Source organism: Pelodiscus sinensis, unplaced genomic scaffold (genome assembly GCF_049634645.1).
Source record: "Pelodiscus sinensis isolate JC-2024 unplaced genomic scaffold, ASM4963464v1 ctg35, whole genome shotgun sequence".
Lineage (NCBI taxonomy): Eukaryota > Metazoa > Chordata > Testudines > Trionychidae > Pelodiscus > Pelodiscus sinensis.
The window spans coordinates 3,213,923-3,241,084 of record NW_027465908.1 but is presented as its reverse complement, the minus strand read 5'-3'; the positions used below and the strand labels follow the sequence as shown (position 1 = coordinate 3,241,084).

The window sequence follows — 27,162 nt, the reverse complement described above, 5'->3', positions numbered from 1 at the left end:
CCACTGCAATAATCAAAAAATAATTGAAAAGGCAGAGAGAGAACACTCAATTGCCTGTTTATTCCTGTGATGGGCCTCATGGCTTGTCTGCAGTGATTTGCAATGCAGGAAAAGTTGTCTTGGGATTACTGTTCCTGAATAATTTTGGTGTGGAATCCCTTATTCTAGAATGAGTTCCTTTTTGCTGACTTGGCTAAATCCAGTTTGGAAGTGAACTAAAGTTAGTAAAAGGTGCACTTTCTGGGGACACAGACTGTCCACAGCTGCAGTTATTTTGAAATAGCTATTCTGCTTTAAATTTGCATGCTACCGTACTCTGGGAGAACTTTCATGTGTAGACAAGCCTCTCACAATAGTGTTCGGAACCATGACTTGGGCTTTTGAGCATAAAAAAATGTCCTGCGGGACAACAGAATGACATCATCATTAGGGACCTTAAGTATCGGTTAATTAACTAACTGAGTAGTTGATGGAATTTCCATCGACTGCTCGATTAGTCAATAAGGGGGGAGGGAGCGTGCTCCTGCTGGGGCTCTGCATTTTACGTGTAGTAAGAGTCCACTTACTACACTTAAAGTGCAGAGCTGCAATGGGGTTAACTCCCCGGGGTGGCGCAATCCGGGACGGAATGGTCCCTGCTCGCATCACCCTCAGGACTGCTGCAGCTCTGCCTCCCCTGCACCGTGGGAGCTTTTAAGCTGGCTCCTTCAAGCACTGGCTCCTGCTTCTCTGGTACAGAGACAGCTGTGGAGGGAGCAACTAGTTGAGTAGCTACTCGACTACCCGATAAGCCTAAGGCTGAGGCGTGCGGGCGGCCATAGTGCTGCATGCCTGAATTCGTGAACACCGCCCTCAACGTGACCGTGGTGGTCACCAACACGTGCGGCTCGCTGGCCGAGGAGTACTGCATGCAGACCGGGATGACCAAGTGTGGCCATGGAGAGGGAGGTTTTTGAGCGTGGCAAGCAGTGGGCACATCTCCCTAGTAATAATAAGTAAATGAGATTTTTTTTAAAGCATAGAATAAGTATATGGACGCTCCATGTATAATGGAAATGTTTGCTTAACGCTCAAAGTAGACAGTGCCGCTCATCTGCATTTTCAAGTTAATTTTCCCTACAGCATTTGTAGCCCAGACATTGGTAGTCTGTGGGGTAGCCCAGTCCTGCCAGATGCTGAGCACTTTTCCTGGGTTTGAGCATCTTCCACACCCCGTGATTTAGGCTAGGGATGAGGCTGCTTAGCACATTGTGGGATCAGGATCTTTCTGCCTTGGAAAGTGAAAGGTGTAAATAACTATAAACAAAAGGGAAACAGACCCACCCCATGTCATGATGGAAAGTGGGTGAAAGGCAACAAAAGGAAGCAAAGAGCCCGGTTAGAAGTAGAGACGCAATCATACGGGTATGAGCTAAGATGTGAGTTTACGCTGCTGTAGTTATACGGGCATAGCTCCTTTCGTGGCCACTCTTACAGGATTTGTCTACACAGGAGTTATTTCAGATTAAGGTTGGAAGTGATTTGTAACCCTAATACCCATTGTGGTTAATTTCTCTGTGTAGATAAGCCCTTGTATAAGGGAGCCTTATTAAAGCTAATTTATGTTGTTCTGACAGGGAGGGGGGGTGTGATTAAGAAATAAACTGAAAAAATCCTCCCAGTTTTGGGGCTGGAGGATAGAGGTAGAACTGTTTAACTATACCGATATCATAGCGAGGAATCCAAGCCCTAGGTGGTGAAAAACTCCTGTTAGTGTTAATAGTCGGAAGCAGGGGTGGTGAGAATCAGTAGATATTAGAATGTATCCAGCTATGTGAGTGGCCTTGTATTGGACCAACTCGTGCGGGTGAAAGAGCCCAGCTCCCCGAGAGTAGATTTAGTGTGGGCGTGCACACGGGATTTTTCCTCGGGCGGTCTCCCTGCAGCTCCCCCTGGGCACCCGGTGAGGTCGAGGGGAGCCTTGGCTAGGAGCTGAGCCCTGGCAGCGCCCCACGCCGGGCAGACGTGAATAATTGAGGAGGCTGGCTGCACCAAAGGGGTTGCATTATGTAAAGCGACCAGCCGCCAGGCAGCAGGCTGCGTGCGTGTGTGTGGATGTGAGCGCGCGTGTGAGAGCGAGCGAGCAGCTGTGAGAGACCCTGCCAGGGAGCGAGGCAGCGCGCCCTCCACACACACACACAGCCCAACAATAGACAGACATCAAAGAACCCAAAAGCCCACAGCGCTGGAGGGGGGGGGGAGGGGGCAGAGACGGAGCCATGGCAGGGACCCCAGAGCTCGGCAGGGCTCCAGACAGTGGGGGCTTGCTCAGCCACTGAGCCCCCCCATCTCCTTCGGTGGAGAAGGGCTCTGAGATGGTCCCGGCGCACCTCCCCCCACAGCGCTGCATGAATGAATGAATTCCTAGCGGCTCTGTGCTGTGCTCCGGTCCCCGATGGCTACCAGGTTAGTGCTTCTCCTCTTCCTTCTGCGGATGCTTGCTCGTCTCTCTGCCCCTCCGGGTGCGGGGCGCGCTGGCTGCAGCGCGGCGGCCGGGGGGAGCCTTTCTGGGCGCTGCAGGCTTGCCCGGGATTGCTGGGGGGGAAGAACTCGCCTGCCTGAACATACGCTTCCCAGGCAGATTCAATCCGGAGTCCATGTTGGTTGCCGCTGCTCGTCTCTCTTCAGGGGGATTGCAAAGCAGGCAGCGTGACATCATGTTGCGGAGATGCCTCCTTTCTTTCCTCGTGGGGGGGTCGCTCGCCGCCCGCCGCCCGCAGTGGAATTGCTGAAGCAGTGATTTCAGTAGCCGAAAACGACACGAGCGGCCGGATCTCGCCCGTCTTCACAACCCTCCCTTCCTTTCGCCTCCTCTCCCTCCGTCCCCCTGCCCCAGCTCTCCGAAAGGAGGCGGCTGCTGCTGCTGCTGCTTTCAACATCTGGGGGACGAGAGAGGTAGGAGACCCAAGGCAGATCTAGGGTTGAATTAGCAATGCGTCATGGAGCAGCTGCAGGGATATGTGTGTACCCATGTGCTCCCTGGCTGCCACACACACACTCTCTGTCTGTCTTCTCTTGGCATTCCATCCTCTCCTGCTTGCAGTGAGGGGGCAGGCTGGGTGTGTGCACTGTTACTTTACAGGCCAGGCTCCACACAGGTGACTCATCTGATGAGGGGCTGATGGAGAAGGAGACCTGATTGTCCTGTCCCTGTTTAGCAACAGTAGGACACTTATAAATCCCCTGCCGGAGAGAAATGATTTGCTTTTCCATAATCAGCGGATTGATAATATTGCTCAGAAATGATGCAAAAAATTGCTCTCTTCTTTATAAGAGACACAGATATTCTGCATACACATGGTGTGAGCCAAATGCATCCCTGGGGTAAGTCCCTTTAGCTGAGAGAGTGACACTGGAGTTGGTGTCTTTGGTCCAGGAATATGAAATTAAGCAAAAGAAAGTTGATGTTGAATTTTAGGAATAATTGTCTGTCAAGCAGTGGGTTGTTCTGACACAGGAAGCCCTCCCTCCTCCCCCAGCTTTCTGGCTCATTTAAAACTAAAACTGGGCAAAGCAAGAAAGAATATGGAGTATCGAGCAACCGTGCACCCATTGTCTGGGAGGGGTAGGAGAGGGGGATTTTGCATAGCCTAATAGGTATTTTAATCTCTGTTCAATTTTGTGCATTTGCACTGCTGGCTTCTGACTCAGCCCCTGAACCAATCTTACTTATTTTTAATCTTTAGCATGAGAGAGAGAGAGAGAGAGAGTGTGTGTGTTAGGGGGAGGGGTGTGGATACTGCAATATTGATATTTCCAGGACAGTAAATTAGAGCAGCATCAGGTGACTAGCAGAGGAAATCAAGTTGATCCCATTTACCAGCTCTGAAGATCACAGCATCTTCCATTAGCCTGTGAAAGATGATCCATATGAGCAGCCGATACTGAGTGGGAGGAAGTCAGGCTTTTGCTTCATCTTCCTGTCCTGGGAAAGACAATCTCCCTGTCCACCCCCGCGTTGTCACTAGCATGATGGCGCACGAGGCTCCTCTAGACATTCATCTATGTTACCATCCCACCCCCCCACCAGAAGAACACAGCGTGCCCAGGGAGGCCCTGGCATTGCTAGGTTCAACCTCCTCCTCCCTCCGATTTTGTCCTTGTTGAGAGGTTGGGGGGAAGTAGGGGGAGGAGTGAGTCAGGGGATGGGAAGAAAGAGTACCTGGTTTTTCATCTTATGTAATCAAACTCTTACTGCTGTGAGGTGTACATATAGGTCCTTTTTCAAAGAACAGCATCATAGTTTAGCATTGAATTGGATTTTGTGGCAACTCGTCTCGTCCAAATATGTACCCACGAATATTGCTATAGAGGAAGTATCACTTGTCCCACGCGTTGAAAAATCAGGTTGTCTTCCTCCAGTCATGGGATTAAAAATAAATGTTGGATTTCTTTGTCTTTTCCTTCCTTTAGCACTCTGGTTGCATTTTGACATTTTTCTCCACAACCAGGAGAGCTAGAAATACTTTTTTCCCGTTGAATGAAAGCTACAATTCTCCTGTAAGCGCAGGACTCCAGGTGTTGGGGCTTTCAGAAAAGCACCAAATATCCTGAGGCTTCAGATAAAACCACAGGAGCTATTAGTGGGGAGTCAAGGTTTTGTCCAACTTCATCCCAGCTAGTTTGACTTCATCCTTACAAATTATAGGCATTGAGTTCAGTGCAACTGCAGAGCCACCTGTGTGTGGGCTCCGGTGGAAATCTTACAAACCAAACCTGTCTGCTGCAGATCCATGCTAAGCGCTTCTCTGAAGGAGTTTGTCCCTTAGACAAAATTTCCATCCACTGTTTATGCATCACGTTGTGTGCTAGTGGGTGGTTTGCCTCTCTCTCCCACAGATATTTTAGTATTGGGGATGTCAAGGTGTGTAGACGAGTACACGATTAACTCATAAACCTAGGCTTATTGGTTGATCCTATTGACTACTTGCATCCCCCCCCACACTTGAAGTTTCTGTCTCAGAAGTAGGGGGGAGGGAGGAGCCAGTGCCCATGGGGAGCATCCCGTGGGATGTGGAGCAGCCTCTGTCTGCAGGGAGCTCAGATCCCTGTGGACAGAGGCTGCTCCGCAGCAGCCTCCCCTGTCCCCACTTTTAAGCCAATTCCTCCCAAGCACCAGATCTGCCTGTCCCTCCCCCCCCCCCAAACTGCTCTGCGGAACACCTGCTCCCCCTTGCTGCCTCCTGCAGAGGCAACGGGGAGGGGGACAGGCAGGATCCGGTGCTTGGAAGGAGTTTGGCTTAAAAGTGGGGACAGGGGAGGCTGCTGTGGAGCAGCCTCTGTCCACAAGGATCCGAGCTCCCTGCAGACAGAGGCTGCTCCACATCCCACGGAGCAGCCTCTGTCTGTGGGGAGCTCGGATCCCCCATGGACAGGGGCTGCTGTCACCCCGACTGCTGCCTCTGTATCAGAAGCAGCAGCATGGGGCAACAGGCATCCAGCCTGTGCGGGGAGCTGGTTTTTAAACTGGCTCCCCTCGTGGACCGGCTCCTGCCTGCCACCCTGCGCTGCTGCCTTGGATACAGAGACAGCAGCACAGGGTGGCAGGGGCCTCCCGGGAGCGGACTCGCTGCCGGCCCTGCCCCGTGGGCTATCAAATAGTCGTTAAACCGCTAAGATTTGATGCAATTACATGACTATTCAGTGACATGCAATCTAACATCCCTAATGTTCAGTAAATAATTTATGATGTGCTCTGCGCTCCTTCACGGTGAGCAGAGCTTGATACAAATATGATTTTTGTGTTCTATTACAGGGGGCCCCTGACATGCGACTGCCCCAATTCCATCCGCCCCCCACTTACAACCATTTTGTAAGTGCAGAAGGGGCCGTAACCCCCCGACTTACGTCCTCAGCTCGCGTTTACAATGGCGCACGGCGCCTGCTGTAAATGAAGGATCGAGTTATGATGCTCCCGGCTTGCGACGCCCCAGGAACGGATCGCGTCATAGGTCGGGGGCCTCCTGTATTGACAATACCATGTATGGAGGTTGGGGGTACAAGTCACCATCCTTTGGACCTCCCTAGTCCGGCACCTTCGGGACCTGACCAGTCCCCGAAGAGGGAGTTTGCCGTATCAGGGAAGGTCAGTTCTGGCTCTCTGTTGCCAGCCTCCAGGCCTTGGCCGCACACCCAGCCAAGGAGTGCACGGTACCCAGCCACGCAGCCCGCCACACTCCCGGCCCGGGCTCGCTTTCCGGTTGCCAGCTTTGGTCCCAGCTCCTGCTCCCAGCCACACTCCCATTCCTGGCCCTGGCCCCGGCCACCGGCCCCAAATGTGCCCCCCGGTCTCTACTGCTGGATTGGCTTTGCTCCTGGCTGCTGCCCACTCAGCCACCAGCCTGCCCTCACTCCCAGCCACTGGAGCTCTCTGGTCTGGCAACATCTGGTTGGGACCAGCAACCAGGCTGAGACATGGGCTGAGCTTGTTGCTGGGGCTGGAGGCTGGGAAGGGAGTTCATTAAACCACATGTGTTGCTGGACCAGCGAGTCCTGGACCAGAGAGGGCTTCCCTTCACCTTGCTATCACACTGCCGCTTTTGCTTTAAAAGCATCTCCCAGCTCTTCTCTGCAATTTCCAGAAGTATTACTGGGGGCTGGGAAAGGAGCAAGTAATGTTTGTTTCAAACCCTTTATCCACCAGGTCTGATGTTTTGTTTCTAGCAGTGACAAATATCAGAGGATTCGCAGGAAAGCAATGGCATTATTAAGGACACATTTGACCAATTATGCAATGCTGCTGTGTGGGTGGAGGGCAAATTCCTTCTTGACACCTGCAGTGATGTCTGAAGCTTGAAGATTTAATTAATCCTGTCTTGTGCCTATGGAAATATGTTGTAGAATTTTGCAGAGAATGAAAATCTTTCCAATGGAAATGTTAAACCAATGTCTAGAATTCTATGGCCAGTATATAATTCCCTGTTTAAGTTTATAGGCTTGTTTAAAAATTATTTGAAAAGGATCCCAAGATTTTAGAGGGATTGTGTAATTTCTGTGCAACTCAATTGGTTTCACCCTGTTAAATGTATCAGATTTTCCCCCAAAGGGTAGTCTTATTACACCAATATGTTGCTACTAGACAAAGGTGGCTGGGAAGCTCAGGGCTTAGGTTGAGGTTACATATAGAGATTTTCATTTAGGTTGCCACTCTGAAGCCAGTCCAGATTGGGAGTGACTAAAAGTTGCACCATCAGATGGTTGTGTGGTAGCCTGCATGAAATGAGTCAGTGAGTCTCCAACTTGTTTCCAGTGGACACAAGTACATGGCTCAGCAGAGCAACTTTCAGAGATGGTGTAGTATTATTGTCCATTCTATAGACAGAGCTGCTGAGGCACAGAGAGAAGACCAAGGGTGAGGCACAGAATCAGTGCCAGGGTTGAGAATGCAACTCAGGTTTCGTGACTCCCTGTCCAAGGCCCTTTCCATTGGCTCATGCTATCTCACATTTATATATTGTTGTGCACCAGATTCCTTGAACATATTGGCTGAGTCTTTTTCGCTAACCTCTAATCTCTGAGTAATAGCCTCAATTTCAGCTCTGCCAGGTGAATTCAACTCATATATGGTGGAGATTAGGGTTCGGGGAATCTTCTGCATAAAAAGTGAGTACCTAAAAGGGTGTCATAAAGAAGAGGGATAAAATTATTTTCCTTAACAAGAAGCAATGGGCTTTTAAACTGCAGCAAGGGAGGTTTAGGTTGGACATTAAGAAAAACTTCCTGCCTGTCAGGGTGGTTAAACTGGAATAAATTGCCTAGGGAGGTTGTGGAATCTCCATCATTGAAGATATTTAAGAGCAGGTTAGACAGACTCCTGTCAGGGATGATCAAGATGGTGCTTGGTCCTGTCATGAGGGCAGCAGACTGGACTTCAAAAAGTTCAGTGGATTGGCAAAATACTCAGAAATTTGGTTTCATATCTGAATTTCCCAAACCACTTCGGTGTATAAAAGTATGCAGGAAATCTTATGAGCAAAGTCTGTCTCAAGGGACCTCTGCTTCCTGTTGGGTCAGAAACCCTGACAGCAGCCTCACTCAGAAGAATCACAGAAGTGTATTTACACATGCACATGTTTCTCTTTGAGTCCCTACTTAAACAAAACCCCAAAACGCAGAGAGAAATCCAATCAAGGTTGTGCTTAAAACTATGAAAGAACCTTGCCTGGTTTCCACCAGAGAGCATAAAACAGCCCTGGTTAGCTCAAAACAAGACCTCCAAACTCAGGTTTGCCACAAGGTTAGGGAACTTTTGTCCCAACTATCCAGTGTTTTAGATTTGTAATAAAATCTGGGATGACACAGCCTTTTTAAGGGTTGAAAGTAATGTTTTGCACAGACTCCAACTTATATATACACATATGCACACGGATTATGTTCATGCACCATCTCCAAAACACTTTACACAGCACAAATCCAGTCAATTTGCACAGCATCCTTGTTAGGATGACCTCTCTTTCACAGTCAGAGATAATGAGAGAAATGGACTTCTCCATGGCTCTACACCAAGTCAGTGGTGGAGTGGAGACTTCCTCAGGCAAGCCTGGCTCCTGCTCTCATCACTTGGCCACTGGACAAGACTGACTATCCTCACGTGGAGAACTCAGCTGGAGTTCTCATAATGTGTGTGAAGTCTACTTATTCAGCCTTTCTACTCCAGCACAAAGAGGACAAGAACAACATGCACATTACACAAGTCCTCGCTCACCTCCCCCACCCCAGTCCCTGAAAAACTGTGCTGCTCCTGTTCACTTCCAAAGTTTTGAATCTGACCCAAGGAACAGCCATGACGAAGGCTTTTTGTTGTTTCCATAGTGACCAAGGCCTGCAATACAACCGGGAATCCACGCTCGAAATGCCAAAATGGCTTGACCCACTTTGAAAAATATAATAAATAATGTTCTACAGGCCTTGCTGACCAGAGGCTGCTCAGACCCTCAGATACCTGTCTAGAAGGTAGCCTTTGAGAGTTACTGTAGATCACAGTAGGTGACAGAACAAAAGTGATCCAGACAGAGAACAAGCGAAGTCCCTTCATTGGGGCACATGGATCAGGGAATACTATTTTGTTCTGTGCATGTATGGTGTCTAGTTCAATAGGGTCTTGATCAATAACCAGAGCTCCAAGGCACTGCACAAAACAAATAATAATAAACTAATAACAAGGGCTTGGCTGGAGAGACATGGAGAATTTCTGCTCTGACCTGCATTCAACTCAGTGGAGTGACTGCTGTCTTCAGTGTTTGGTACCTGTCTACGTTTTTGCTCGCACTTCTTGGATTTGTAGCCTAGAATAATGAAAATAATCCCCGATAATATCTGATCTATACTCATCCTTTTAATCCAACATCCACAGCAGGAACTGCTAGTCTCATTACCTTCCTTCATTAATTAGGGAATAGCTTGTTTTATTTTATCCATATCCTTAGTCATTTCTATGACCTGGGTCACTTTATGAGCTAATAATTACTTTAACTATAATCCAAGCAGGGGACTATAAACAGGAACTATGGATGTATTTTGCATAGTCAAGTCTCAGGTCCCCACCAAAACAGGATACTTTTTGGAGTAAAATAGAAATTTAAGTTTGTAACAGGACACTCTAAGGGACCATATTATTACCTATATTGCTCCCTCCTTGGATTGGTTACTATGCAAAACTGGCCATGTCCAGAATAGGTTACCCTCTCCATCAGAGTCTCCTGTTTAGTCAGCCTCACCGGGCATGGTGATGATTTATTCCACAACTCCTCCCCTTGTAGTCCACACAGAACCATGTCTGTCTTGAAGACATTTCAGCTACAGATGTACTTCCACTCTGTTTTCCTTTCCCCAAAACTTGGGGTTTTCCATTGGGCTGTTGGTCTGTACAAAGCTTATTTGTTTAGAGATTATGGATCTCAAGATTTACACTAATTCTGAAGCTAATGTCTTACAGGATACAAGCCAGTAGGGGCTGCATTACTGTTGAATCTAATGCGAAGGAGAGTATAATGTAGCAGTGAATATAACAAAGGCAAACTAGCCCGCCAGGCTACACTGTGCATGCCCAGGTTTAACACTAGGGATGTTAGATAATGTTTATTTTAGTAATTGTGTAGCTGCAAAACATTTTTTTGGTTATGCGATTACTAAAATACTCCCCAGGGGCCGGGCCAGCAGCCAGTGTGTTCCCAGCCCCAATCCCAGGAAGCCCCCTGCACTGTTTAAAAATCGGCTCCCCGCGCAGACTGGCTCCCGCCTGCCACCCAGGCAGTAGCATGGGGCAGCGGCAGCCCCTGTCCATGGGGGCCAAGCTCCCCATGGAAAGAGGCTACTCCCGTATCCCACAGAGCAGTCTCTGTCTGTGGTGAGCCCTGCCTCACTTAGCCCAGCCCCCCACCCCAAGCATCTGTTGTACACTAAAGTCTCACCCGGCCTCTGTGGGAAGCAAAGGGTACGGGTGAGTCTGCCAGTCCTCCTTTCAATGCAGAGCCACAGTGGGGGTAGCTGGCGGGACCCGGCGTGAGCCAGGACTGAGCCAGTGTGCCTTCATGCCAGCTCCCAAAACACTTTAAATGCAGCATCACACGGAGCCGGGGTTTGTGCATAGCCGATAGCGTTGACTTGATAGAATCGTTTGCCTTTATTATGTTCACTGCTACTGCTACAATTGTTTAACCAGCTACACTGTTACATCCCCACTATAAAGAGAGGCGAGTATGGCCAATGAATAAAAAGTCAAAAGTCAGATTCATGTTCAAAACTTAGATGTGAAGTCTCGTTATACATTGCTTCCTCCACTTTCTACTTTGGCATGGGTAGGTTCCTGTCATCTACTCATAGATAAGTGAGCCAGCTGGAAAAAAATAAGCAATGAAAAGCACTGCTCAAATTCTAGCTGAAACTTATGGGAGATTCCAAAATATTTCCTTCCTTCTCCCTCCATCCCACATTCCCTGGCCCCTCCCGCCCCCGATATGTATTCCATTCCCCGCCCCCAATTGTCCCCAAATGCGAAGAGCCACATAAAGGTTAGACAAACATTTTTTGGGTACACTTACTTCTGCCTAATCTCAAGGAGATGGATAAGAAGAACCTGAGGTCCCTTCCTGTTGTACACTAAAGTCTCATGCATTGAAACTGATGAGAAAGGTTTGCATACTTTACAAAGAAAGTCAATGAGATTCATACAGATGTGCTAAATTTAGTGCCATGTCTGAAGACATCCATTTCAAATGCCTGACCCACGATCTGTAGCAAACTAAACAAGAGACTTCCCTCCAAGAATCTGTCCCAAATGTTGTATATTGTTGTAGCAAGTGAGAGAGAGGTCTTGGGAAGTTGATGTGGTGCTATGGAACAGTTATGCAGTGCAGATGCTATCAGTCAAGCTCAACATTTGAGGTACTTTATTATCAAGTTCTACTACTTTGATATGAGATGTTCCTTAACCCCAGGTCACAATGTTTAGAAACATCCTGAAATTTCATCTGAACTTCAAGTGGACATAAACATTTCTCGTAAACAGCTGCATATTTATGCAGTGCTTAGCACAGCAAGGTAGCCTGGTTCATGACTGGGGCCCCCAGGCACTCTGTAATGCTACTAGTAATTAGGGATGTGAAATTCTGGTTAATAGTTAACTGGTTAAACATTAGGTTGATCTAATGTTTAACCGGTTACCTAAGCAGGATCTGTACTGGGAACCACTCTCAGCCTGGTTGGAGCAGCCCTCAGCTTGTGGGGCTCCTGCACCTGGCCCCGTGCTGGGAATGGCTGCTGGTTCCCAGCCCCATGCTGAGGCTGGGGTTGCTGCTGGCTCCTGGCTCCCAGTCCCCACTGGAGCAGCCTCTGTCCATGGGGTATCTGGGGCCCACCATGGCCAGAAGCTGCTCTGGATAAGAGCTGCCCCTGTCCACAGCCAGCCCCCACTGGCAGTGTTCCCTGTAAGCTGTGCACTTGTGCTGCCACTCAGGAGAGATTCAAGCACTGCCCAGCTGATTAGCAGAGCGCCCACAGCTAGTTTTTTTTGTTACTGCTGGTGGTGCACATTTGCACATGCCTCAGTGCACATAAAAATTTATTCCACACATGGATAGAAAATATTAGTGGTAATATTGCCTGGTGGGTTTTGTCTACATGCTGGAGTCTGATTGCCATATCTGAGGTCAGGAAGGAATTTCCCCCCAGGTCTGTGACAGGGTCGGTGGGGGAGGTCTACCTTCCTGTGCAGCATGGGGCATTTATGGGTTTACACTAGTGTAAGTGGTGAATTCTCTGTAACTTAAAGTATTTAAACCATGACTTGAGGACTTCAGTGACTCAGCCAGAGGTTGGGGTTCTATACAGAAGTATGTGAGCAGGGTTCCATGGCCTGCAGCGTGCAGGGAAATCAAACTAAATGATCACAATGCTTCCTTCTTTCAAGTCTATGGATCAATTTTTAGAGAATGTAACGTGAAAAATTCATGCAAATCACAAATAAATTGGAAGAAACTGAGATGTGCTCACAGATATTCTGAGAGCAGGAAGAGATGTTAAGTAAATTATTCACCGTGAATTATTCACTCAGCTCTGTGAAATCCTAAAATGCTTTTTTGGAGCATCTTCATTTTAGAGACGGTGAAACGGAGGAAGAGAGAGATTAACTAACATGCCCAACATCACACATCAAGCTAGTGGGACAGACAGAAAGAGAACACCCAAGTCCCCTGCTCCAACCTCCACACAAAAAAGCCCAGACACGCATAGGTTGTTGGAATGTTATGCAATACAGTACTGTACTACACAGCTAATAATGGAGAACATTCAGGCAACTTCTCTGGAGCAGACAGCAGTCCAGGGTTGCCACATGGTTCTAAATGCTCTATTCTCTACTGCATCCTTTTCTGTCTGGGCACTGGTCAGGTATTCACAATGTTTATGCTACTATCAGAGAAACTACCAACAGTTTAATCCATCAGGACAGTACTAGAAACAGAGTCATTAAAGCAGTGGGTTGAGCAAAAGGAGACCTGCAAAACGCTCATTCCACCCTCACTTGCAAGAGTTCCATTTTTTATCTGGTTTATGAAATGTTGTCCAGACCTCTTTAACCTAGAAAATCCATGAAAGCAGCAGGCTGTTTTGCAAAATCTCAGCTGGTTCAGTTAGAATGGCTTTTTCATAGTATTTCTGGCATTAATGCTTCCTCTCCAGGCAGAATGAAGGATGTGCCAAGGTGCATTGTTTTATATTACTAGTAGGGATGTGAAAGGTTAACCAGTAAGCATCATCCTAAACAGCTAATACTTTTCAGTTCCTGTTAACAACCGGGTGAGCAGTGTTCCCTGTAAGCCGAGCACTTAAGTGGCCACTCAGGAGAGATTCAAATGCTTCCAGCTGATTAGCAGAGTGCCCACAGCTAGCTTTATTGTTTCTGTTGGTGGTGCACATTCACACATGCCTGGGTGCACATACATTTATTCTGCACACATATGGAAAAGAGTAGAGGAATATTGCTGCAAACTATGCAGTAGAGTGGCCACCTTCAGCCAGGATTCCTTGCTTCAAACCACATCTATAAGGCTACGTCCACACGACTGCGTTATTTCAGAATAACTGACGTTGGCGCAGTCTACACACACGCAGTTATCTCAACATAATGTTGAAATGTTGAGCTGGAGGACTCTTGCAACCCTCATTGTACAAGGAGTAAGGGAAGTCGGGGGGAGAGTGCTCTTGCTCGAAATAACGGCTGTGTAGACTGCACCAAAAGTCGAATAAGCAATTTCAGCTTAATCTATGCCAGGGGTTCTCAAACTTTGTGATACCATGAACCCCCAAAATGCTAAATGAATTTGTGTGATCCCCCACTCTCACTGCCCTGGGTCGCTTCCTCCCCCTTCTCACCAGACTCCTTGCCCTCCTGGGATTCCTTCAAGGTGTTTGCGGTCCTCAATTCCTTTCCCCCTTGGTAGGCTCCTTCTCCCGCCCTCCCCCCGTCTCTTTCTCCTCTGTGCCTCTTTTCCGCTCCGCATCCCTTTGGTTCCTTCTCTCTCTCCTCTCCTCTCCTCCGTCCTCCACTCCTCCCCTGTGTCTCCTCTGACCCCCACGTGCCCTTATTTACCTCCAGGTCCTCTGCCCCGACCCAATCCCCCAGCCCACTGCCTGAGGGACCCTGGCCTCTCCCAGCTGGGGAAGCGTTCGGTCACCCGGCAACCGTGCCCCAGCCTACCCCTTGCACGTCCGCTCCTGCGCTGGCACTGGCCTCACTCTCCCGCCGCCTTGCCTCCTGCTGCAGCTGAGCCGTGCTCCCGGAGTCCTGCGGCCCTGGCCATGCTGCACGGCTTGCCGGCAGCTGCCTTCCACCGCCCTGCCGCTATTCGCGGCCTGGAAGAGAGGGGCCAAAAGTGAAAAACTGAATCCAGCTGCAACCCCCTCTTTAAGTTGCAACCCACAGTTTGAGAAACACTGAGCTACACAATTAGCATAGCTCAAGTTGTGTAGCTTATTTCGAGTTTAGCCCTGCTGTGTAGATGTGCCCTAAGTGTAAACATGGGATCTACCGCAGAGGAAAAAAGAAATGAGGCTGCCAGCCTCACCTGCTCCCTTGTAGCTCACTGCCACTGAGGTGATGCGTGACTCTCCCTGCCCTACTCTCCCCTGCCTGTGAATCAGGGTTGATTATAACTTTGCCCCCTTCATACTCCATCCCAACTCAATGTCAGTCCAGTGTGTAAATCATCCTCCGCTCGCTCGACTGCTTAAACTTTCTGAACAACATTTACCAAGGGCCATGCTTCTGCCTGTGGAAAAGAACTTTGGCGGGGACTGGAAGTGTGACATGCTCCTCCAGGTGTATCTGAATGGGAGGATAGAGAGTGGCACAGAGTTCAGCATTAAAGCCAGGCTGGAATGGTGACTTCCCCCTTCCAGCCCTCCATGCCTTACGAGAATTGACTTGTGAATATGAACATACATAACTCAAAGATCTTTTAGATGTAACCTATCAATTTGACTTTTACAGTCCTGCTGAATGTGTATATCCTATTTTGAATTTATGCATTTCTCATGAAAAGTGCTTCCATGCATATCCAATCAGGGAATAGGAGAAAATACCATGTGCTGACCACAAAGAAAATAAAGTGATACTTTTAGAGTTCTGGATACTTGGAGTCACCAGCTCCAGGAGCTCAGAGAGTCTTTAGTGCAGTTCTTGGTACCCGATGCAGTTAGATTTGGGGAGCCTGGGTTTCTCAACCATCAAAATGAACAAAGAGGGAGAGGAAGAAAGAAAAGCAAATGGGGAAATCAGCATCTGATCGAGTGTTTGTCAAATATCTCCCTGATTCTTAAGCACAAGCTCCAGTCTCTTCCACATTCCACGGAACAAAGGACGAGTCCAGTCCTTAATGGGCTCCCACACTTAACGTTTCTTTCTCTGTTTCTCCCTTGCTCCATTCACACATCTGTGTTTTTCTGACCCCCTGGATGCATGCTTTACTGAGGAGCTGATTGACCGACTGCAGATAGTTCAAATGGGAAAGCTGTGGTTTTAGTCTGGCCTTACATGAAAATGAAGCTAATTCACAGAGCTCAAAGGTGAAAACCCAGGAATTTATTGTTTGCTCAATCTTGTGCTTCCATAGTGAACAACTAGACACTAGCTGCTGTGTTGCTATGGCAATATGCACTTCCCAAGCTCCTCCTCTCTAACTTAATTACTCCAGTGGTGTCAAGATAGCCATTCCCTATATTTCATATGCATGCAATAGATGTATAAATGGGAAGAGAAAGACTAGTTCCATGATTAGAGCACTTGTCTTTGAACTGCCTAAGTCACGCTTATCCTCCCTGTGCTGCTGCTCCTCATCTGTAATGGGGGTGATAGCACGGACCTACTGCCCGGCAGTTTTGTGAGGATAAACACATTAAGGATTAAAGAGTCTGAGATTGTCAGACTCTATGGTGATGGGGGCCATGTATGTACCATAGAAGTGTGAGGTGCTAAGGTGCCAAGCTTGTCCATTGTCGCCCATGGAAGAGGCTTTGAGTGTGAGCATATGTACTCGAAGTGAGTCATAATGACTTGAAAGTGGTTGTTCTAGAAAGTGATGGGTTTAAGAAGAAGGGTGAGGAGGTTCTATGTTTTTCTCTTGCTAGCATCCATCCCATAGGGATTCTGGACTGGAGCTGAGGAGATTTGGCTTCTTTTCCCAGTTGCCAGCTCATCAGAGTGCAAATGCAAGCTGGGAATATAAAGTCAATTATTCTTTCCCCCATCCTGTAAAATACCTGTTTGCAAATGATAAAGATTTGGCAATGGAAACTTATAATTTTGTTGATGATGCATGAGCCAGAATGGCATCCAGTTTACCCATTCATTCTTGTATTGGCTGTGCAGGACTGAAAAGTAGTAAAAGCTTAATTTGGTCACTAGATGGCATAGATCTAATTTACAATCCACAAAGGAAATGTGATTGTAGAGTAAGAAAGTGCTATTTATACATAGGCAGTTTTCTGATAAGCCCTACTTTTTTGTCCATAAACATATTGTAAGCAGGTGTTCTGGGTATTTTCAAACATCTGGGAATAATTGTTAACTAATTGTGTAATAAAAGCAACATTATATTTCAAGAGATGGGCTTTCAGCGACCATCCTCTGCCACAGCATTCACCTAATACCCCAGCACATTGGGAAAATTTAAGAGCTTTGGCTCTCTGAAAACATCCCCTCAGTGTGCAGTTGCAGTCAAAAAAGCAATCAGAACGTTGTGAATCATCGAGAAAGGTGTGGAGATTAAGACAGAGAATATCTTATTTCCCTCTACTAATCAATGGTAGGCCCACATCTTGAATACTCCGAGCATCTTCATCTCAAAAAAGATTTATTGGCATTGGCTCATCAACCAACTCTGATTTCTATTATTGTATTTATAGGTAATTTCACCATATGCACCAAGTTCAGCCTTTGGGTTGTTAATTAACTTTTCTTTACTTGTGGTATACAGTTGGTCGTCTAAGTTGTTTAGCATTATTTCTGCTTCCTGATTGGATGAATGGAGCTTTTTTAAAAAGGAGAATAATCACCAGTAAAGAATGAATAATGAGCAGCAAATGTCCTTGTTGAACGAATACCCATGTCTGCATGTGAATACTGATATTCATAGGAAGAAAAGATATCCCCCAGGTGACTGTCCGAACAAAATCATACCATACTGGATCGTTTTTATTGGGAAAAAAATCCAAGTGTTTATCGAATGGGAATAATAAGAGGAATTAATAGGATCATACTCAGAATTCAAATGGGTCTTTGGTCAATTTGCAGTGTTCAGCTACAAATGTAATAATGGCTATGAGATGCCCAAAGTTAGCTGTTTCGGGGAAGGGTTGTGATTTTTATTTTTGTACTGATATAGCTATGCTGGCAAAAGTCCTAGTGTAGATGTAATTATGCCAACAAAAATGTCCTTTTGCTAGTTAGCTGGGGGAACCGGTATAAGCTATGTCTATACTAGGAGGCTGTGTCTACACTGGGCCACTTATTCCGGAAAATCAGCCGCTTTTCCGGAATAAGCTGCGAGCTGTCTACACTGGCCCTTGAATTTCCGGAAAAGCAACGACGCTCTACTGTACAAAATCAGCCGCTATTCTGGAAAAACTATTCTGCTCCCGCTCGGGCATAAGTCCTTATTCCGGAACACTGTTCCGGAAAAGGGCCAGTGTAGACAGCCTAGTAGTCTTTTCCGGAAAAAAGCCCCGATTTCGAAAATGGCTGGAACAAGCTGGAACAAGCATGCCCACACAAGACATTACAGGTATAACTGTACCTCGTGCTTCAGCTTATAAAGGTAGAAAAGTCCTAAAGTTGGCAGAAAGTGTTTAGCTTCAGGAAGCCAAGCGAGGACAGTTTGGCCAGAATGCAGACAGAGAAGCCGCATGGCACTATCTCCCCTTGCGCCAGCTTGTACATGCGCGGGTAACGTAGCTGTTCTTTGTTTGAGCGCCTCTTGGCCTGTCGTTACTGACTGTGCTCTTTCTCCATCCAGCACTGCCAGTAACTCGAATCGCAGCACGCCTGCCTGCTCCCCCATCCTGCGCAAACGTTCCCGGTCTCCGACCCCGCAGGACTCCCAAGGAGACGCCATGGTGGAGAAAGGCTCAGACCACTCTTCAGACAAATCCCCTTCCACTCCGGAGCAGTGTGTGCAGCGCAGTTATTCTGCTCAGTCAGGCCGCAGTGGGGCCAAGAACTCCAAGGTGAGGCGAGCGGCCCGAGGATCAGACACCTCCCCCCCTTCCTCTGTACACTCTAGTTCTTTGTTCTGTGCCTTTCTTCTCTGAGTATCTCTCCTCCCCCGACACCACTTACCCAAGGTCCTCCACAGAGGTGCCCATTGGCTCTAGGGGCACTTGAGTGGTTAGGACAGAGCTGAGCACATGCTAAACACACCCTTGTCTCCCCTCTACTAAGCTCAGACCACAGGGCACTAGTTGCTCTTGCAAGCAGGCCCGTGCTGCAGCTTTGTTATGGCTTCTATGAAGTGAATCTTTGGAACCAGGGTCCCCTTCGTCTGGGAGCCTGCACTGTTTCCAGCGGGACCCTGGGAACCAGCTGGAGTGAACATTCCATTTCAGCCATTCATGGTGAGGTTCGGAGGCACAAGCTGGGGAAAAGGGCCTCGAGGGGCCCGCTCTGAAAAGCTTCTGGCTCGCTGAGGGTAAATGCATGCAGTGCAGAGAGCTGAGAACAAGTCCTAGAGGCCACATCAGTCCCATTGAAGGCTGGTTTGAGCCCATAAATGGGATTCCGGGGTACTCGTCCACCCAGAATCCCAGACTCCTTTGGCTGCAGGATTAACCACAGCCAGTGTATTCCAGTGTACACCGGGAGTGGGATGGATTTTTCTTATCGTTCCCAGCCCTTCCTCCCCCTGCTGACTGGTTGCCACCTTCTTGATGAATATATTGCATCCACAGGCACCGTTGCAGGAAGGAAAGAAAAGGCTAATCTAGCTGCCTCTCTGTAGCTACCCTCTATGGTGTGTGCTGACACCGACTGGCTGAAGGAACTGTGTAAAAAGCCCCTTTTGTTCCCCTTACAGTGCAGGTACCTTCAGTCCAGAGGTGGCTGGGTTTACCATTTTCATGACCTTATTGAAGCCAGCTGTTGCATGATCCCCACTGTACAGACAGAGTGACAGGGAATTGCTCAGGGAGCATGTGCAAGGGGGTTTGAAATAAGCCTGCCGGCCCTGCTGATTTTGTTAGCCTTGGTCAGTGGTGCCTTGGGACTTCCAGGGTTCCAGGCATGTATGACGAGAACAGTGCCTTGATGCCAGCCCTAGGGATTGTCAAAAAGCTCACTGCTCAAAAGTGTTTTTCAAAATTTGTGAGGTGAAACATTTCACCATCAGAATGTCGTCAGCACACCTGTGCCTCTCTGGCTTGTGTGAAATGAGCTGGTGGATTTTCAGCCCAGGTTATCATTGGACAATTGTCTGGATCACACAGCAGAACCTCCGCTCCCTTGCTACTTTCCATTATCGGTCTCAGCAAAGAAGCCCTAAATTCATTGATTGGTGGAGACTGAACTGCTTTCTCTCCCAAAGGGATGTCCCTGTGGGTGAAGCGTGTCCTATTTGTAAAGGACAGTGCAAGAGAAGCTTGCATCACCACTGCCCGTGCTGTGCTTGTTCCATAGGTAGAGACTTTGGTCTCTAGCTCTGCCAACCCGCTGGCTACCACAGCTCTGCATTTATCTGAGGCTCATTTCAACCAGGAAAAGGAAGGAAATAATATTTCCTGTTGTGTTTGCGGGTTTTCCTCCCATTGTTTTGTGAGGCATGTTTTTTTTAAATTTCTCTCTCTTCCCTTCTGCATGCTCTCTTTCCGATTTAGTCACACAAGCGCCTCTCCAAAGTAAGCTTTCTTTCTATTCCCCATTTTCCACCATAGAGTTGTCTTAACACTGAGAAATTCTCCCTGTGGCACTGGGAACTGCCCCCTGCAACGGGACGTTGTCCTAGTGCTTCTGTAGGAATGTTGGTGACCGCTCACCCCAACACCTGTTGCTATGAGGCTGGGTTCAGTTGAAGTCACTGGGATTTCATTAATATTCATTCACATGGCAGGAGAACCGTCCCATTCATTATGCGCCTTTATTTTACATTCCTTTGACCCTGTGGATTATTTTGAAATTTGTTTTTCTTTAACTTCAGATTAACTCGTTCTCAGTTTGCAGAGTGAAACCTACAAGCTGTGATAGGTGACACAGTCCCACAGCATCCTCTTTCTCCTCTTTCCACCTCATAATTTTCTAGTCGTTTGAGACCTGCCAGTTCGTCTGTGTTATTTCTCCAATATTTTTTATGACCGGGGACTTGCTCTTTCTGAGCTGGGCGATTCATGACAATTGATCACAGTCAGGCTGGCCCTCAAGTGGTTTCCTATGTGACATGAATATTAAAGTTCAGTGACCTCAAAAGAATACAGCTGTACCCTTTAGAATAGACTTGCTTTCTAAGGAACCCTGAGAATTCATGGGCTCATTTTGAAAGGTACAAGTGGAAGGTGTCTTTCATTGGGATAAGAAACCAAGTCCCACAGGGGAGGCATATGTGGCTTTCATTTTTTGCACATCTGGTCACTATCTACATTGTCTTCTGGTTATCATAAAAAAATAAGACCGATGAGGGGGTGACTAGGGGATAAAGCACTAAAGTGAAATGGTTCAGATAGCTCAGTGTCCCTGTATGCTGGTATTTCTCCTGGCTTCGAATGCTGGGTTAGTTCCCAGTGGACAGTGAAACCTATGGTCCTAGCTTAGTCCCCTATTTGTTCACATCACAGAATTTGGCTCAGACTTGCGTTATTATTGGTCTAGGTTGAGGAGCCTTTGCCTGTGGGTCAGGATGGAGATGCATTGGGAGAGCACTGTGGAGCTCTCCATAGGATTTGCAGGTGGAAATTCTAATAGATCAGTTTGGAAGTGCATTGGCAGAGATGCAACACACACACAAGGGTCTTTTTTGGTTCACTTCCAGTCTGACTCTTGCTTTGGTGAGAGCAAAATTCTCTAAAAGAGAGAACGGTGCAAGAAACCTGAGGCAAGTTCTGAAATGAGAATGGTGAATAGGTGGGCGAGGGAGTTCTGAGCACATTCCCCAGTGGACAGACAGACAGACAGACGTGTCCCACTCTCTCATGCAGTTTGCCCCCACTCTGCATTCATAAGCTATCTGTGCTGTGGGGACACTGCTGGTAGAACTAATACAAAGATGAAAACTGCTTTGGACCTCAGGAGAAATTGGTTGCGATCAATCTGGGTTAATTTCTTCTGATGGCACAGTGTAGAGAGAGGAAGCCCAGGTGAACTAAATTCCTCTCTTAGCTCAGATGCTGCTGCGTCTGTCCAGAGCAGGGGTCATGAGAGAGAGCAGTGTATAGGAATGCACACAGAAATGCAGGATGAAGAAATCCATATTTTATCTCTCAACTTTTTTTTTTGTTTCAGTTTTTCATTTTGCAAGCAGAAAAATATCCTGCTTTACTATGCAAACCAGCTCAGATTGGCAAGGGCGGGGGAAGGGGCTGAGCCCATGAATTTGACACTGTGTTATGCAGTTGCTGACTGTTGTACTGGAGTAGTTTTTGTTTCATGTTGTTGTCATGACACAGTTCCGCCATCAGAGGGAGCCACTTCACTTGTCATTTTGAACCATTTGAATAAGCCTGTACTAATGCTTTTTAGGAGGTTTCCGATCCAGTGCTCACAGGTGGAACTTAGATGGTTCATCCGTGCAGCAAGGAGACACTTTGCTCCACCTCAGCCTGAGATTGCAACCCGGCCTAGTAGCCGTGGAATGAAAGCTGTTGCTTTGCTATTAAAGCATCAGCAGGATTGGTTTCATTTTGGTTTGTTCACTCTGGCACACAAAAAGGGGTGATCCCATTTATACCCTAGTGCTGAGTCTGAACGATGTGGATAAAAGTGATCTGTACTGTGCACACAGTTGGTACAGACGCTCACTCCTGGAGTTCTATGACTATGGCTCCTAGGTAGTCCAATAGTACAAACAAATAATATTAATTTATTTATTAGCGTGGATAGGAAAGATGAGCTTTACAGTGTATCCAGAAGGTCGTCAGTCTTGGACCAGGGTGGCTTGTTGGAGCAGGTTCCATTGCCTTCCATGTACAACATAGCCCTTGGAGCCCTTGGGCAAATCCTTGGATAAAGCAAACAGGTGCTTGAGCTGTAAGATAGGTCTGCACTTGGAGCTGGGGGTGGGGGAGTGATTCCCCGCTCGAGGAGCCGCTGATGCTAGCTGTCACCAAGCTAGCAGATTGCAAACAGCATGTAACTGTAGCAGCACAAGCTCTGGGACAGGCTAGCCACCCTGAGGATGTGCCTAGGGATTTTTGGTGGCCACATAGTTGGGGCATCTTGCTTCCCCCCACCATACAGTTGCAGCTACACTCTGTGTTTAGTGCACTAGCTCAATCAGACCTTGAGCCGGCAATCTCACTTCCAGGATCTCTCGTACCCTTCGTCGCTGGATATTCAGTAGCTAGTAACTGCATGGTGTTAAAAGGGAAGGGGCCCTTGGCGTTAGACTGAGAGTCAGTATTCCAAGTTCTGTGGCGAACTCATTTGTAACCTGAGGCACCTTTCTGTGCCTCAGTTTCTCCAGGTGTACAATGTTGATCATGGTGCTTCCCTACTTCCTAGAAGGTGTGGTGGGGCTGAATTATTTACAGTATGTGACGTGCTTTGGATTCCCCTGGCAGCAGCACTATTGATGAGCAAAAGATGGTCCTGGTCCCAAGCCCTCCACTGGCTCCATGGAGAATAGGATTACCAGCCAGCAAGCAGAAGTTCATACAAACGGCACGCTCTATTGCCTCCTACCCATAGCCGTATCTCGACTCTCCCCAGGCAAAGTTGCCATTACACACAGTAAGGTCACTTCCCCAAGGCAGGCTCTTGTTAGACAATGCTAAGGTAGACAGAGGGATGTAGCAGGATTTAAAGAAAGACTCATTAAGAAACTCCATTCCCTCCCTCATCAAGGCGCCATGAGGAGTGTTATTTGGCTGCGGAAGATGAGTAACTGTGTGCTTTGACACCCCTGGCACCAGCCCCTCTGTGCCTACGTAGTGCTGTGTTCTGTGGGTCCGTGGAAGCTCCTCTCAGTCCTGTGTGTGTTTATTTCCACCTTTACGTTAGATGTTACTGATTTGCTTTCTCCTTTCAGTTCTAATTGTGATGATTTCTTTTTCCAGTATGACAGACTTAACCTGATCAAAGTAAGAACTTGTTCCTTTCTTTTTTTAAAAACCACCTGCTGATTCTTCCAGACGCTTTCCTTCATCCTGACTCCCTCTCACCTTGTAAAGAAATCAGGCACAACTCGCTTTGGAGATGCAGCAAAGAACCAATGTTAGGCTCTGAGGCTGTGAATCTTCATCTTATATAAATGTCCTGGGCTATTTCAGATTGTGAGGTCTTCTTCTGAATTGTGTTACTCTGGTGCATGAGAGAAGAGCTAATTAGGCCTCTCCAAATCCCCAATAGTTTTCTCCCTCCTGCTTCCTGAAACACGTGCTTCCACCAGACATACCTCTTATTCTGACTCTTGCGGACTCCTATGCCCCATAATGCTCTCTCTATTCTCCCCCCTTGGTGTTCTCCTTTAGGAACTCTGAAAGCTGGCTAATGGCAGGAGATAGAAGGCTCTGGGAGCAGTTTAGGGAAACCTGTTGTAGGTTCATGTCACTTCTGCAAGATTATTGATGCTTATAAAACTCCTTGTTACCCTAAAAATCTTCCCATGCATCAAACCAACTTTGGTGGAAATAAATCGGAACCTCTAGAAAATGAATCTCTGATGTGGGAATAAATAAAACAGGATGAACTTGCAACCTAAAAAATGGGTAACAGAAATATAATAACTTCAGAGGGGTAGTCTGTAACTGGAAAAACTTAAAAAACAACAAATAGTCTTGCAGCACTTTAAAGACTAACAAAAAGGGGGGGGGGTGTCTGTAGGCAAGGATCGCCTGTGCTCCAAGGTTTGTGAGAGTGAGGGGTCATTTTCCAGGATAGGTTGTAGATTGTTGATAGTGCGTTGGAGGGGTTTATCTTGTGGGCTGTAGGTGGTTTATCTTGTGGGCTGTAGGTGGTGACAAGTGGTGTTCTGTTGTTTTCTTTTCCTGGCCTGTCTTGAAGTAATTCATGTCTGGGAACTCTTCTGGCTCTGTTGATCTGCCTCTTCTGAGTACTCTTCTGCCTCTATCAGAAAGAGGCAGCAAGAGGGGATAAGAAGAGGGTGCTTCAAAGCAGTAGCACCTTGTGCAGCCAGGGGTCAGCTGTGGACTCTGCCACTTGACCCCGGGCTCCAAGCAGTGCTGCCGCTTTGAAACGCTGCATGGAGCCTGAAGCCGGGTTCCCCACGGTGTTTCCAAGTGGCAGTGCCGCGTGGAGCTGAGGCCAGCCAGGGATGCCATAGCTGACCCCGGGCTCCAAGCAGTGCTGCCGCTTTGAAACGCTACATGGAGCCTGAAGCCGGGTTCCCCGTGGTGTTTCAAAGCAGCAGTGCCGCGTGGAGCCCGAGGCCAGCTGGGGATGCCCCAGCTGACCCCGGGCTCCCTGCAGTGCTGCCACTTCTCAAATGCTGGGAGCACAGGGTCAGCAGAAGACAGCTTGAGTCCCTCGCTGGCCCTGTGCTCCCAGCAACACTTTTGCCTTTGAAGTGTAGCAATAGCCCTGGGGCTGTTGTTACTCTTCAAAGGCAGAAGCGTCTTTATTGACTAATCGAATAGTAGATGCAAATTGCATTGACTATACGATTAGCCAATTAATTGAAATTTTATATCCCTACTCTGGGTGGGCATTTCAGTTTTAAGAAGGCTCTATATAGATCCCGTGGGTGTTTGTCTCTGTCTGTGGGATTGGAGCAAATCCGGTTGTATTTTAGGGCTTGGCTGTAGACAGTAGATTGAGAAATATGTCTGGGATGGAAGCTGGAGGCATGAGATAAGCGTAATGGTCGGTAGGTTTCCAATATAAAGTGGTGGAAATGTGTCCATCATGTAATTGTACTGTAGTGTCAAGGAAGTGGATCCCTCTTGCGGACTGGTGCAGGCTGAGGTTGATGCTGGGGTGGAAGTTGTTGAAATCCCTGTGAAATTTTTCAAGGGTCTCTTTCCCGTGGGTCCCTATGATGAAGATGTCATCAATGTAGCATATACACTCTAATTAACTATTTCTTTCACTTTTTTCCCCCTCTTTTTCCTTCTTTCGCAACCCCCCACATCCCGTTTATTTAGAAACTGGACCTTTAATAACTCCAGTCATCTGAAGAAGTGGGTTGTGCCCACAAAAGCTCATGATACCATCTCCAGGTTTTGTTAGTCTTTACGGTGCTGCTAGACTATTGGTTGTTTTTAAGTTTATCCAGGAGTATAATGGGCAGTGGATCTGATGAGTGAATGCAGAAGCAAGAGCGTGTGTCCAGCCACTGAGTTTTCTGTAGAAACTGGAACCTGGGTTATAATTTGCAAGAGTGAGCCAACAGAGTTCAGATCCCAAATAGCAATAAACTTACCTAAAGAAAAAGAAGGACACCACCTTCATACGGCGTTCTCAGTGCAACTAGTAGGCTGCTACAATTACCACAGGGGAGGGGAGTGAAATCTCCGTGGCAGTGCTCTGAGTCTCTGGCACAGGCAAGCTCATCTCAGCATCCTCAGTGGCAGCAATGCGCGTGTTTTCCTGCTGTGGTTTGTTGGGGGAGGGGTTTACTTTCCAGGCACGTCTGTGTTTTCCTACCCACAGGGTCGGAACTAGGGTAAAGAAATCTGCATGAGAACCCCTTTATCCAAGGTGCCATGGTGATGAGTTCTGAATGGCACACTATCATTCATGTCAGCTGAGGCACATGATGTCCTGATCTCTGCGTCATTTGTGGACAAAGAGTGGCTTTCTCCTTGTTTCTTTGGGTGAGGACTCCGCTGGGAGAAAAAGCAGAGGGCAAAGGCAGCCTTGGAAAGGGGATGGTCAAAAGGTTAACCGGTTACCTGGTAGGCACTAGCCTTACTGGCATGCTTACTTGGTAACTGGTTAACCGGAGGGTTGGGTCTGGCTGGAGCAAGCTCCCAGCCTGCTGCACGGCGGGGCCAGCCAGAGCAAGTCCTCTGCCTGCAGAGCAGCGAGGCCAGCTGGCCAGAGCAGGCTCTCCTGCCCCTGGGGCTCCAGCCCTTCACAACTGTTAAAATATCGTGTAACTGGTTAACTTTTGAAATGGGTATTTACGTCCTTACTCCACAGGCTGATGGTTGTTTCTGTGTCTTGAAGACCCATCAGCACGGTGATTTACTTTCCCTGCCAAAATTGGTGTGAGATCCCAGAAATGGAGGCTGCATGGAGTAGAGTTACTGAGCAACATGGGTCGAGGGCCACAGCCTGTGGGATGCTCTTAGGGTGTTTTTGCTGTGGACCAAATAGCTCCAGAGATGCCCAGGATCTTTGAGTAGGGTTGGTTCCATGAGCGAAGTCTGACGTGCTGTTAATGTGACAGAGTATCGAGATGCAGGAAGAGGGAAGGGGATAAAGCAGTTTTCTGCGGTGGGTTGAGTAGAGATGTAAAAACCCATTTAATTGGGCCAAACACACTGTTTAACAGGTTAACTGACTACAGGCAGGGGCCAGCTGACGAAAAGGCGAGGGTTAACTGACTAAAAGGTGAGGGCCCCCTCACCTGCCGCTGGGCTGGAATGCCCCTCTCACCCCCAGTGCAGGTAGGTGCTGCGCTGGAGCATTCCCTGTCTGCGGCGGGCCCTCTTCAGGGCTGGAGCAGCCTCTTGCCTGCATCAGGTGGGACCGATTAACCAATTAAATCTTCACATGCCTAGTTGTGAGTGTTCTTCTGTCCCTGTCTCTGGTTTCCCACTGGAACAAACTGGATCTCCTTGGACACCTTTGCCAATTCACTCAGGAACTGACACAAAGGATTCTGGGGAGCCTCGCTCAGAAGTCATCTACTGTCCTGTTACAAAAGCAGGGCTGGGTCCTCACCTCACAGCTGATCTCCCAGTTCAAAATTCAGATGTGCTCAGGCCCAAGCATTTCAGTCAGGCTTCCTCACCAGTTCCAGGCTG

The 27,162-nt window shown here is 47.8% G+C and overlaps 1 protein-coding gene across 6 annotated transcripts in view; it reads left to right on the top strand.

Annotated features, from left to right (window-relative positions):
- The window catches only part of LOC142818179 (protein Aster-B-like), a 335,181-nt gene that overhangs the window by 254,993 nt on the left and 53,026 nt on the right, over window positions 1-27,162 (top strand). For 5 of the 6 annotated variants that reach the window (XM_075916427.1, XM_075916430.1, XM_075916429.1 and 2 more), the window contains one exon: window positions 18,048-18,258. In XM_075916427.1, the coding sequence (XP_075772542.1) occupies window positions 18,048-18,258 (211 nt within the window). Of the gene's footprint in view, window positions 1-2,245; window positions 2,446-18,047; window positions 18,259-27,162 lie in introns of those variants that run through there. The other variant, XM_075916431.1, reaches the window with a different exon arrangement.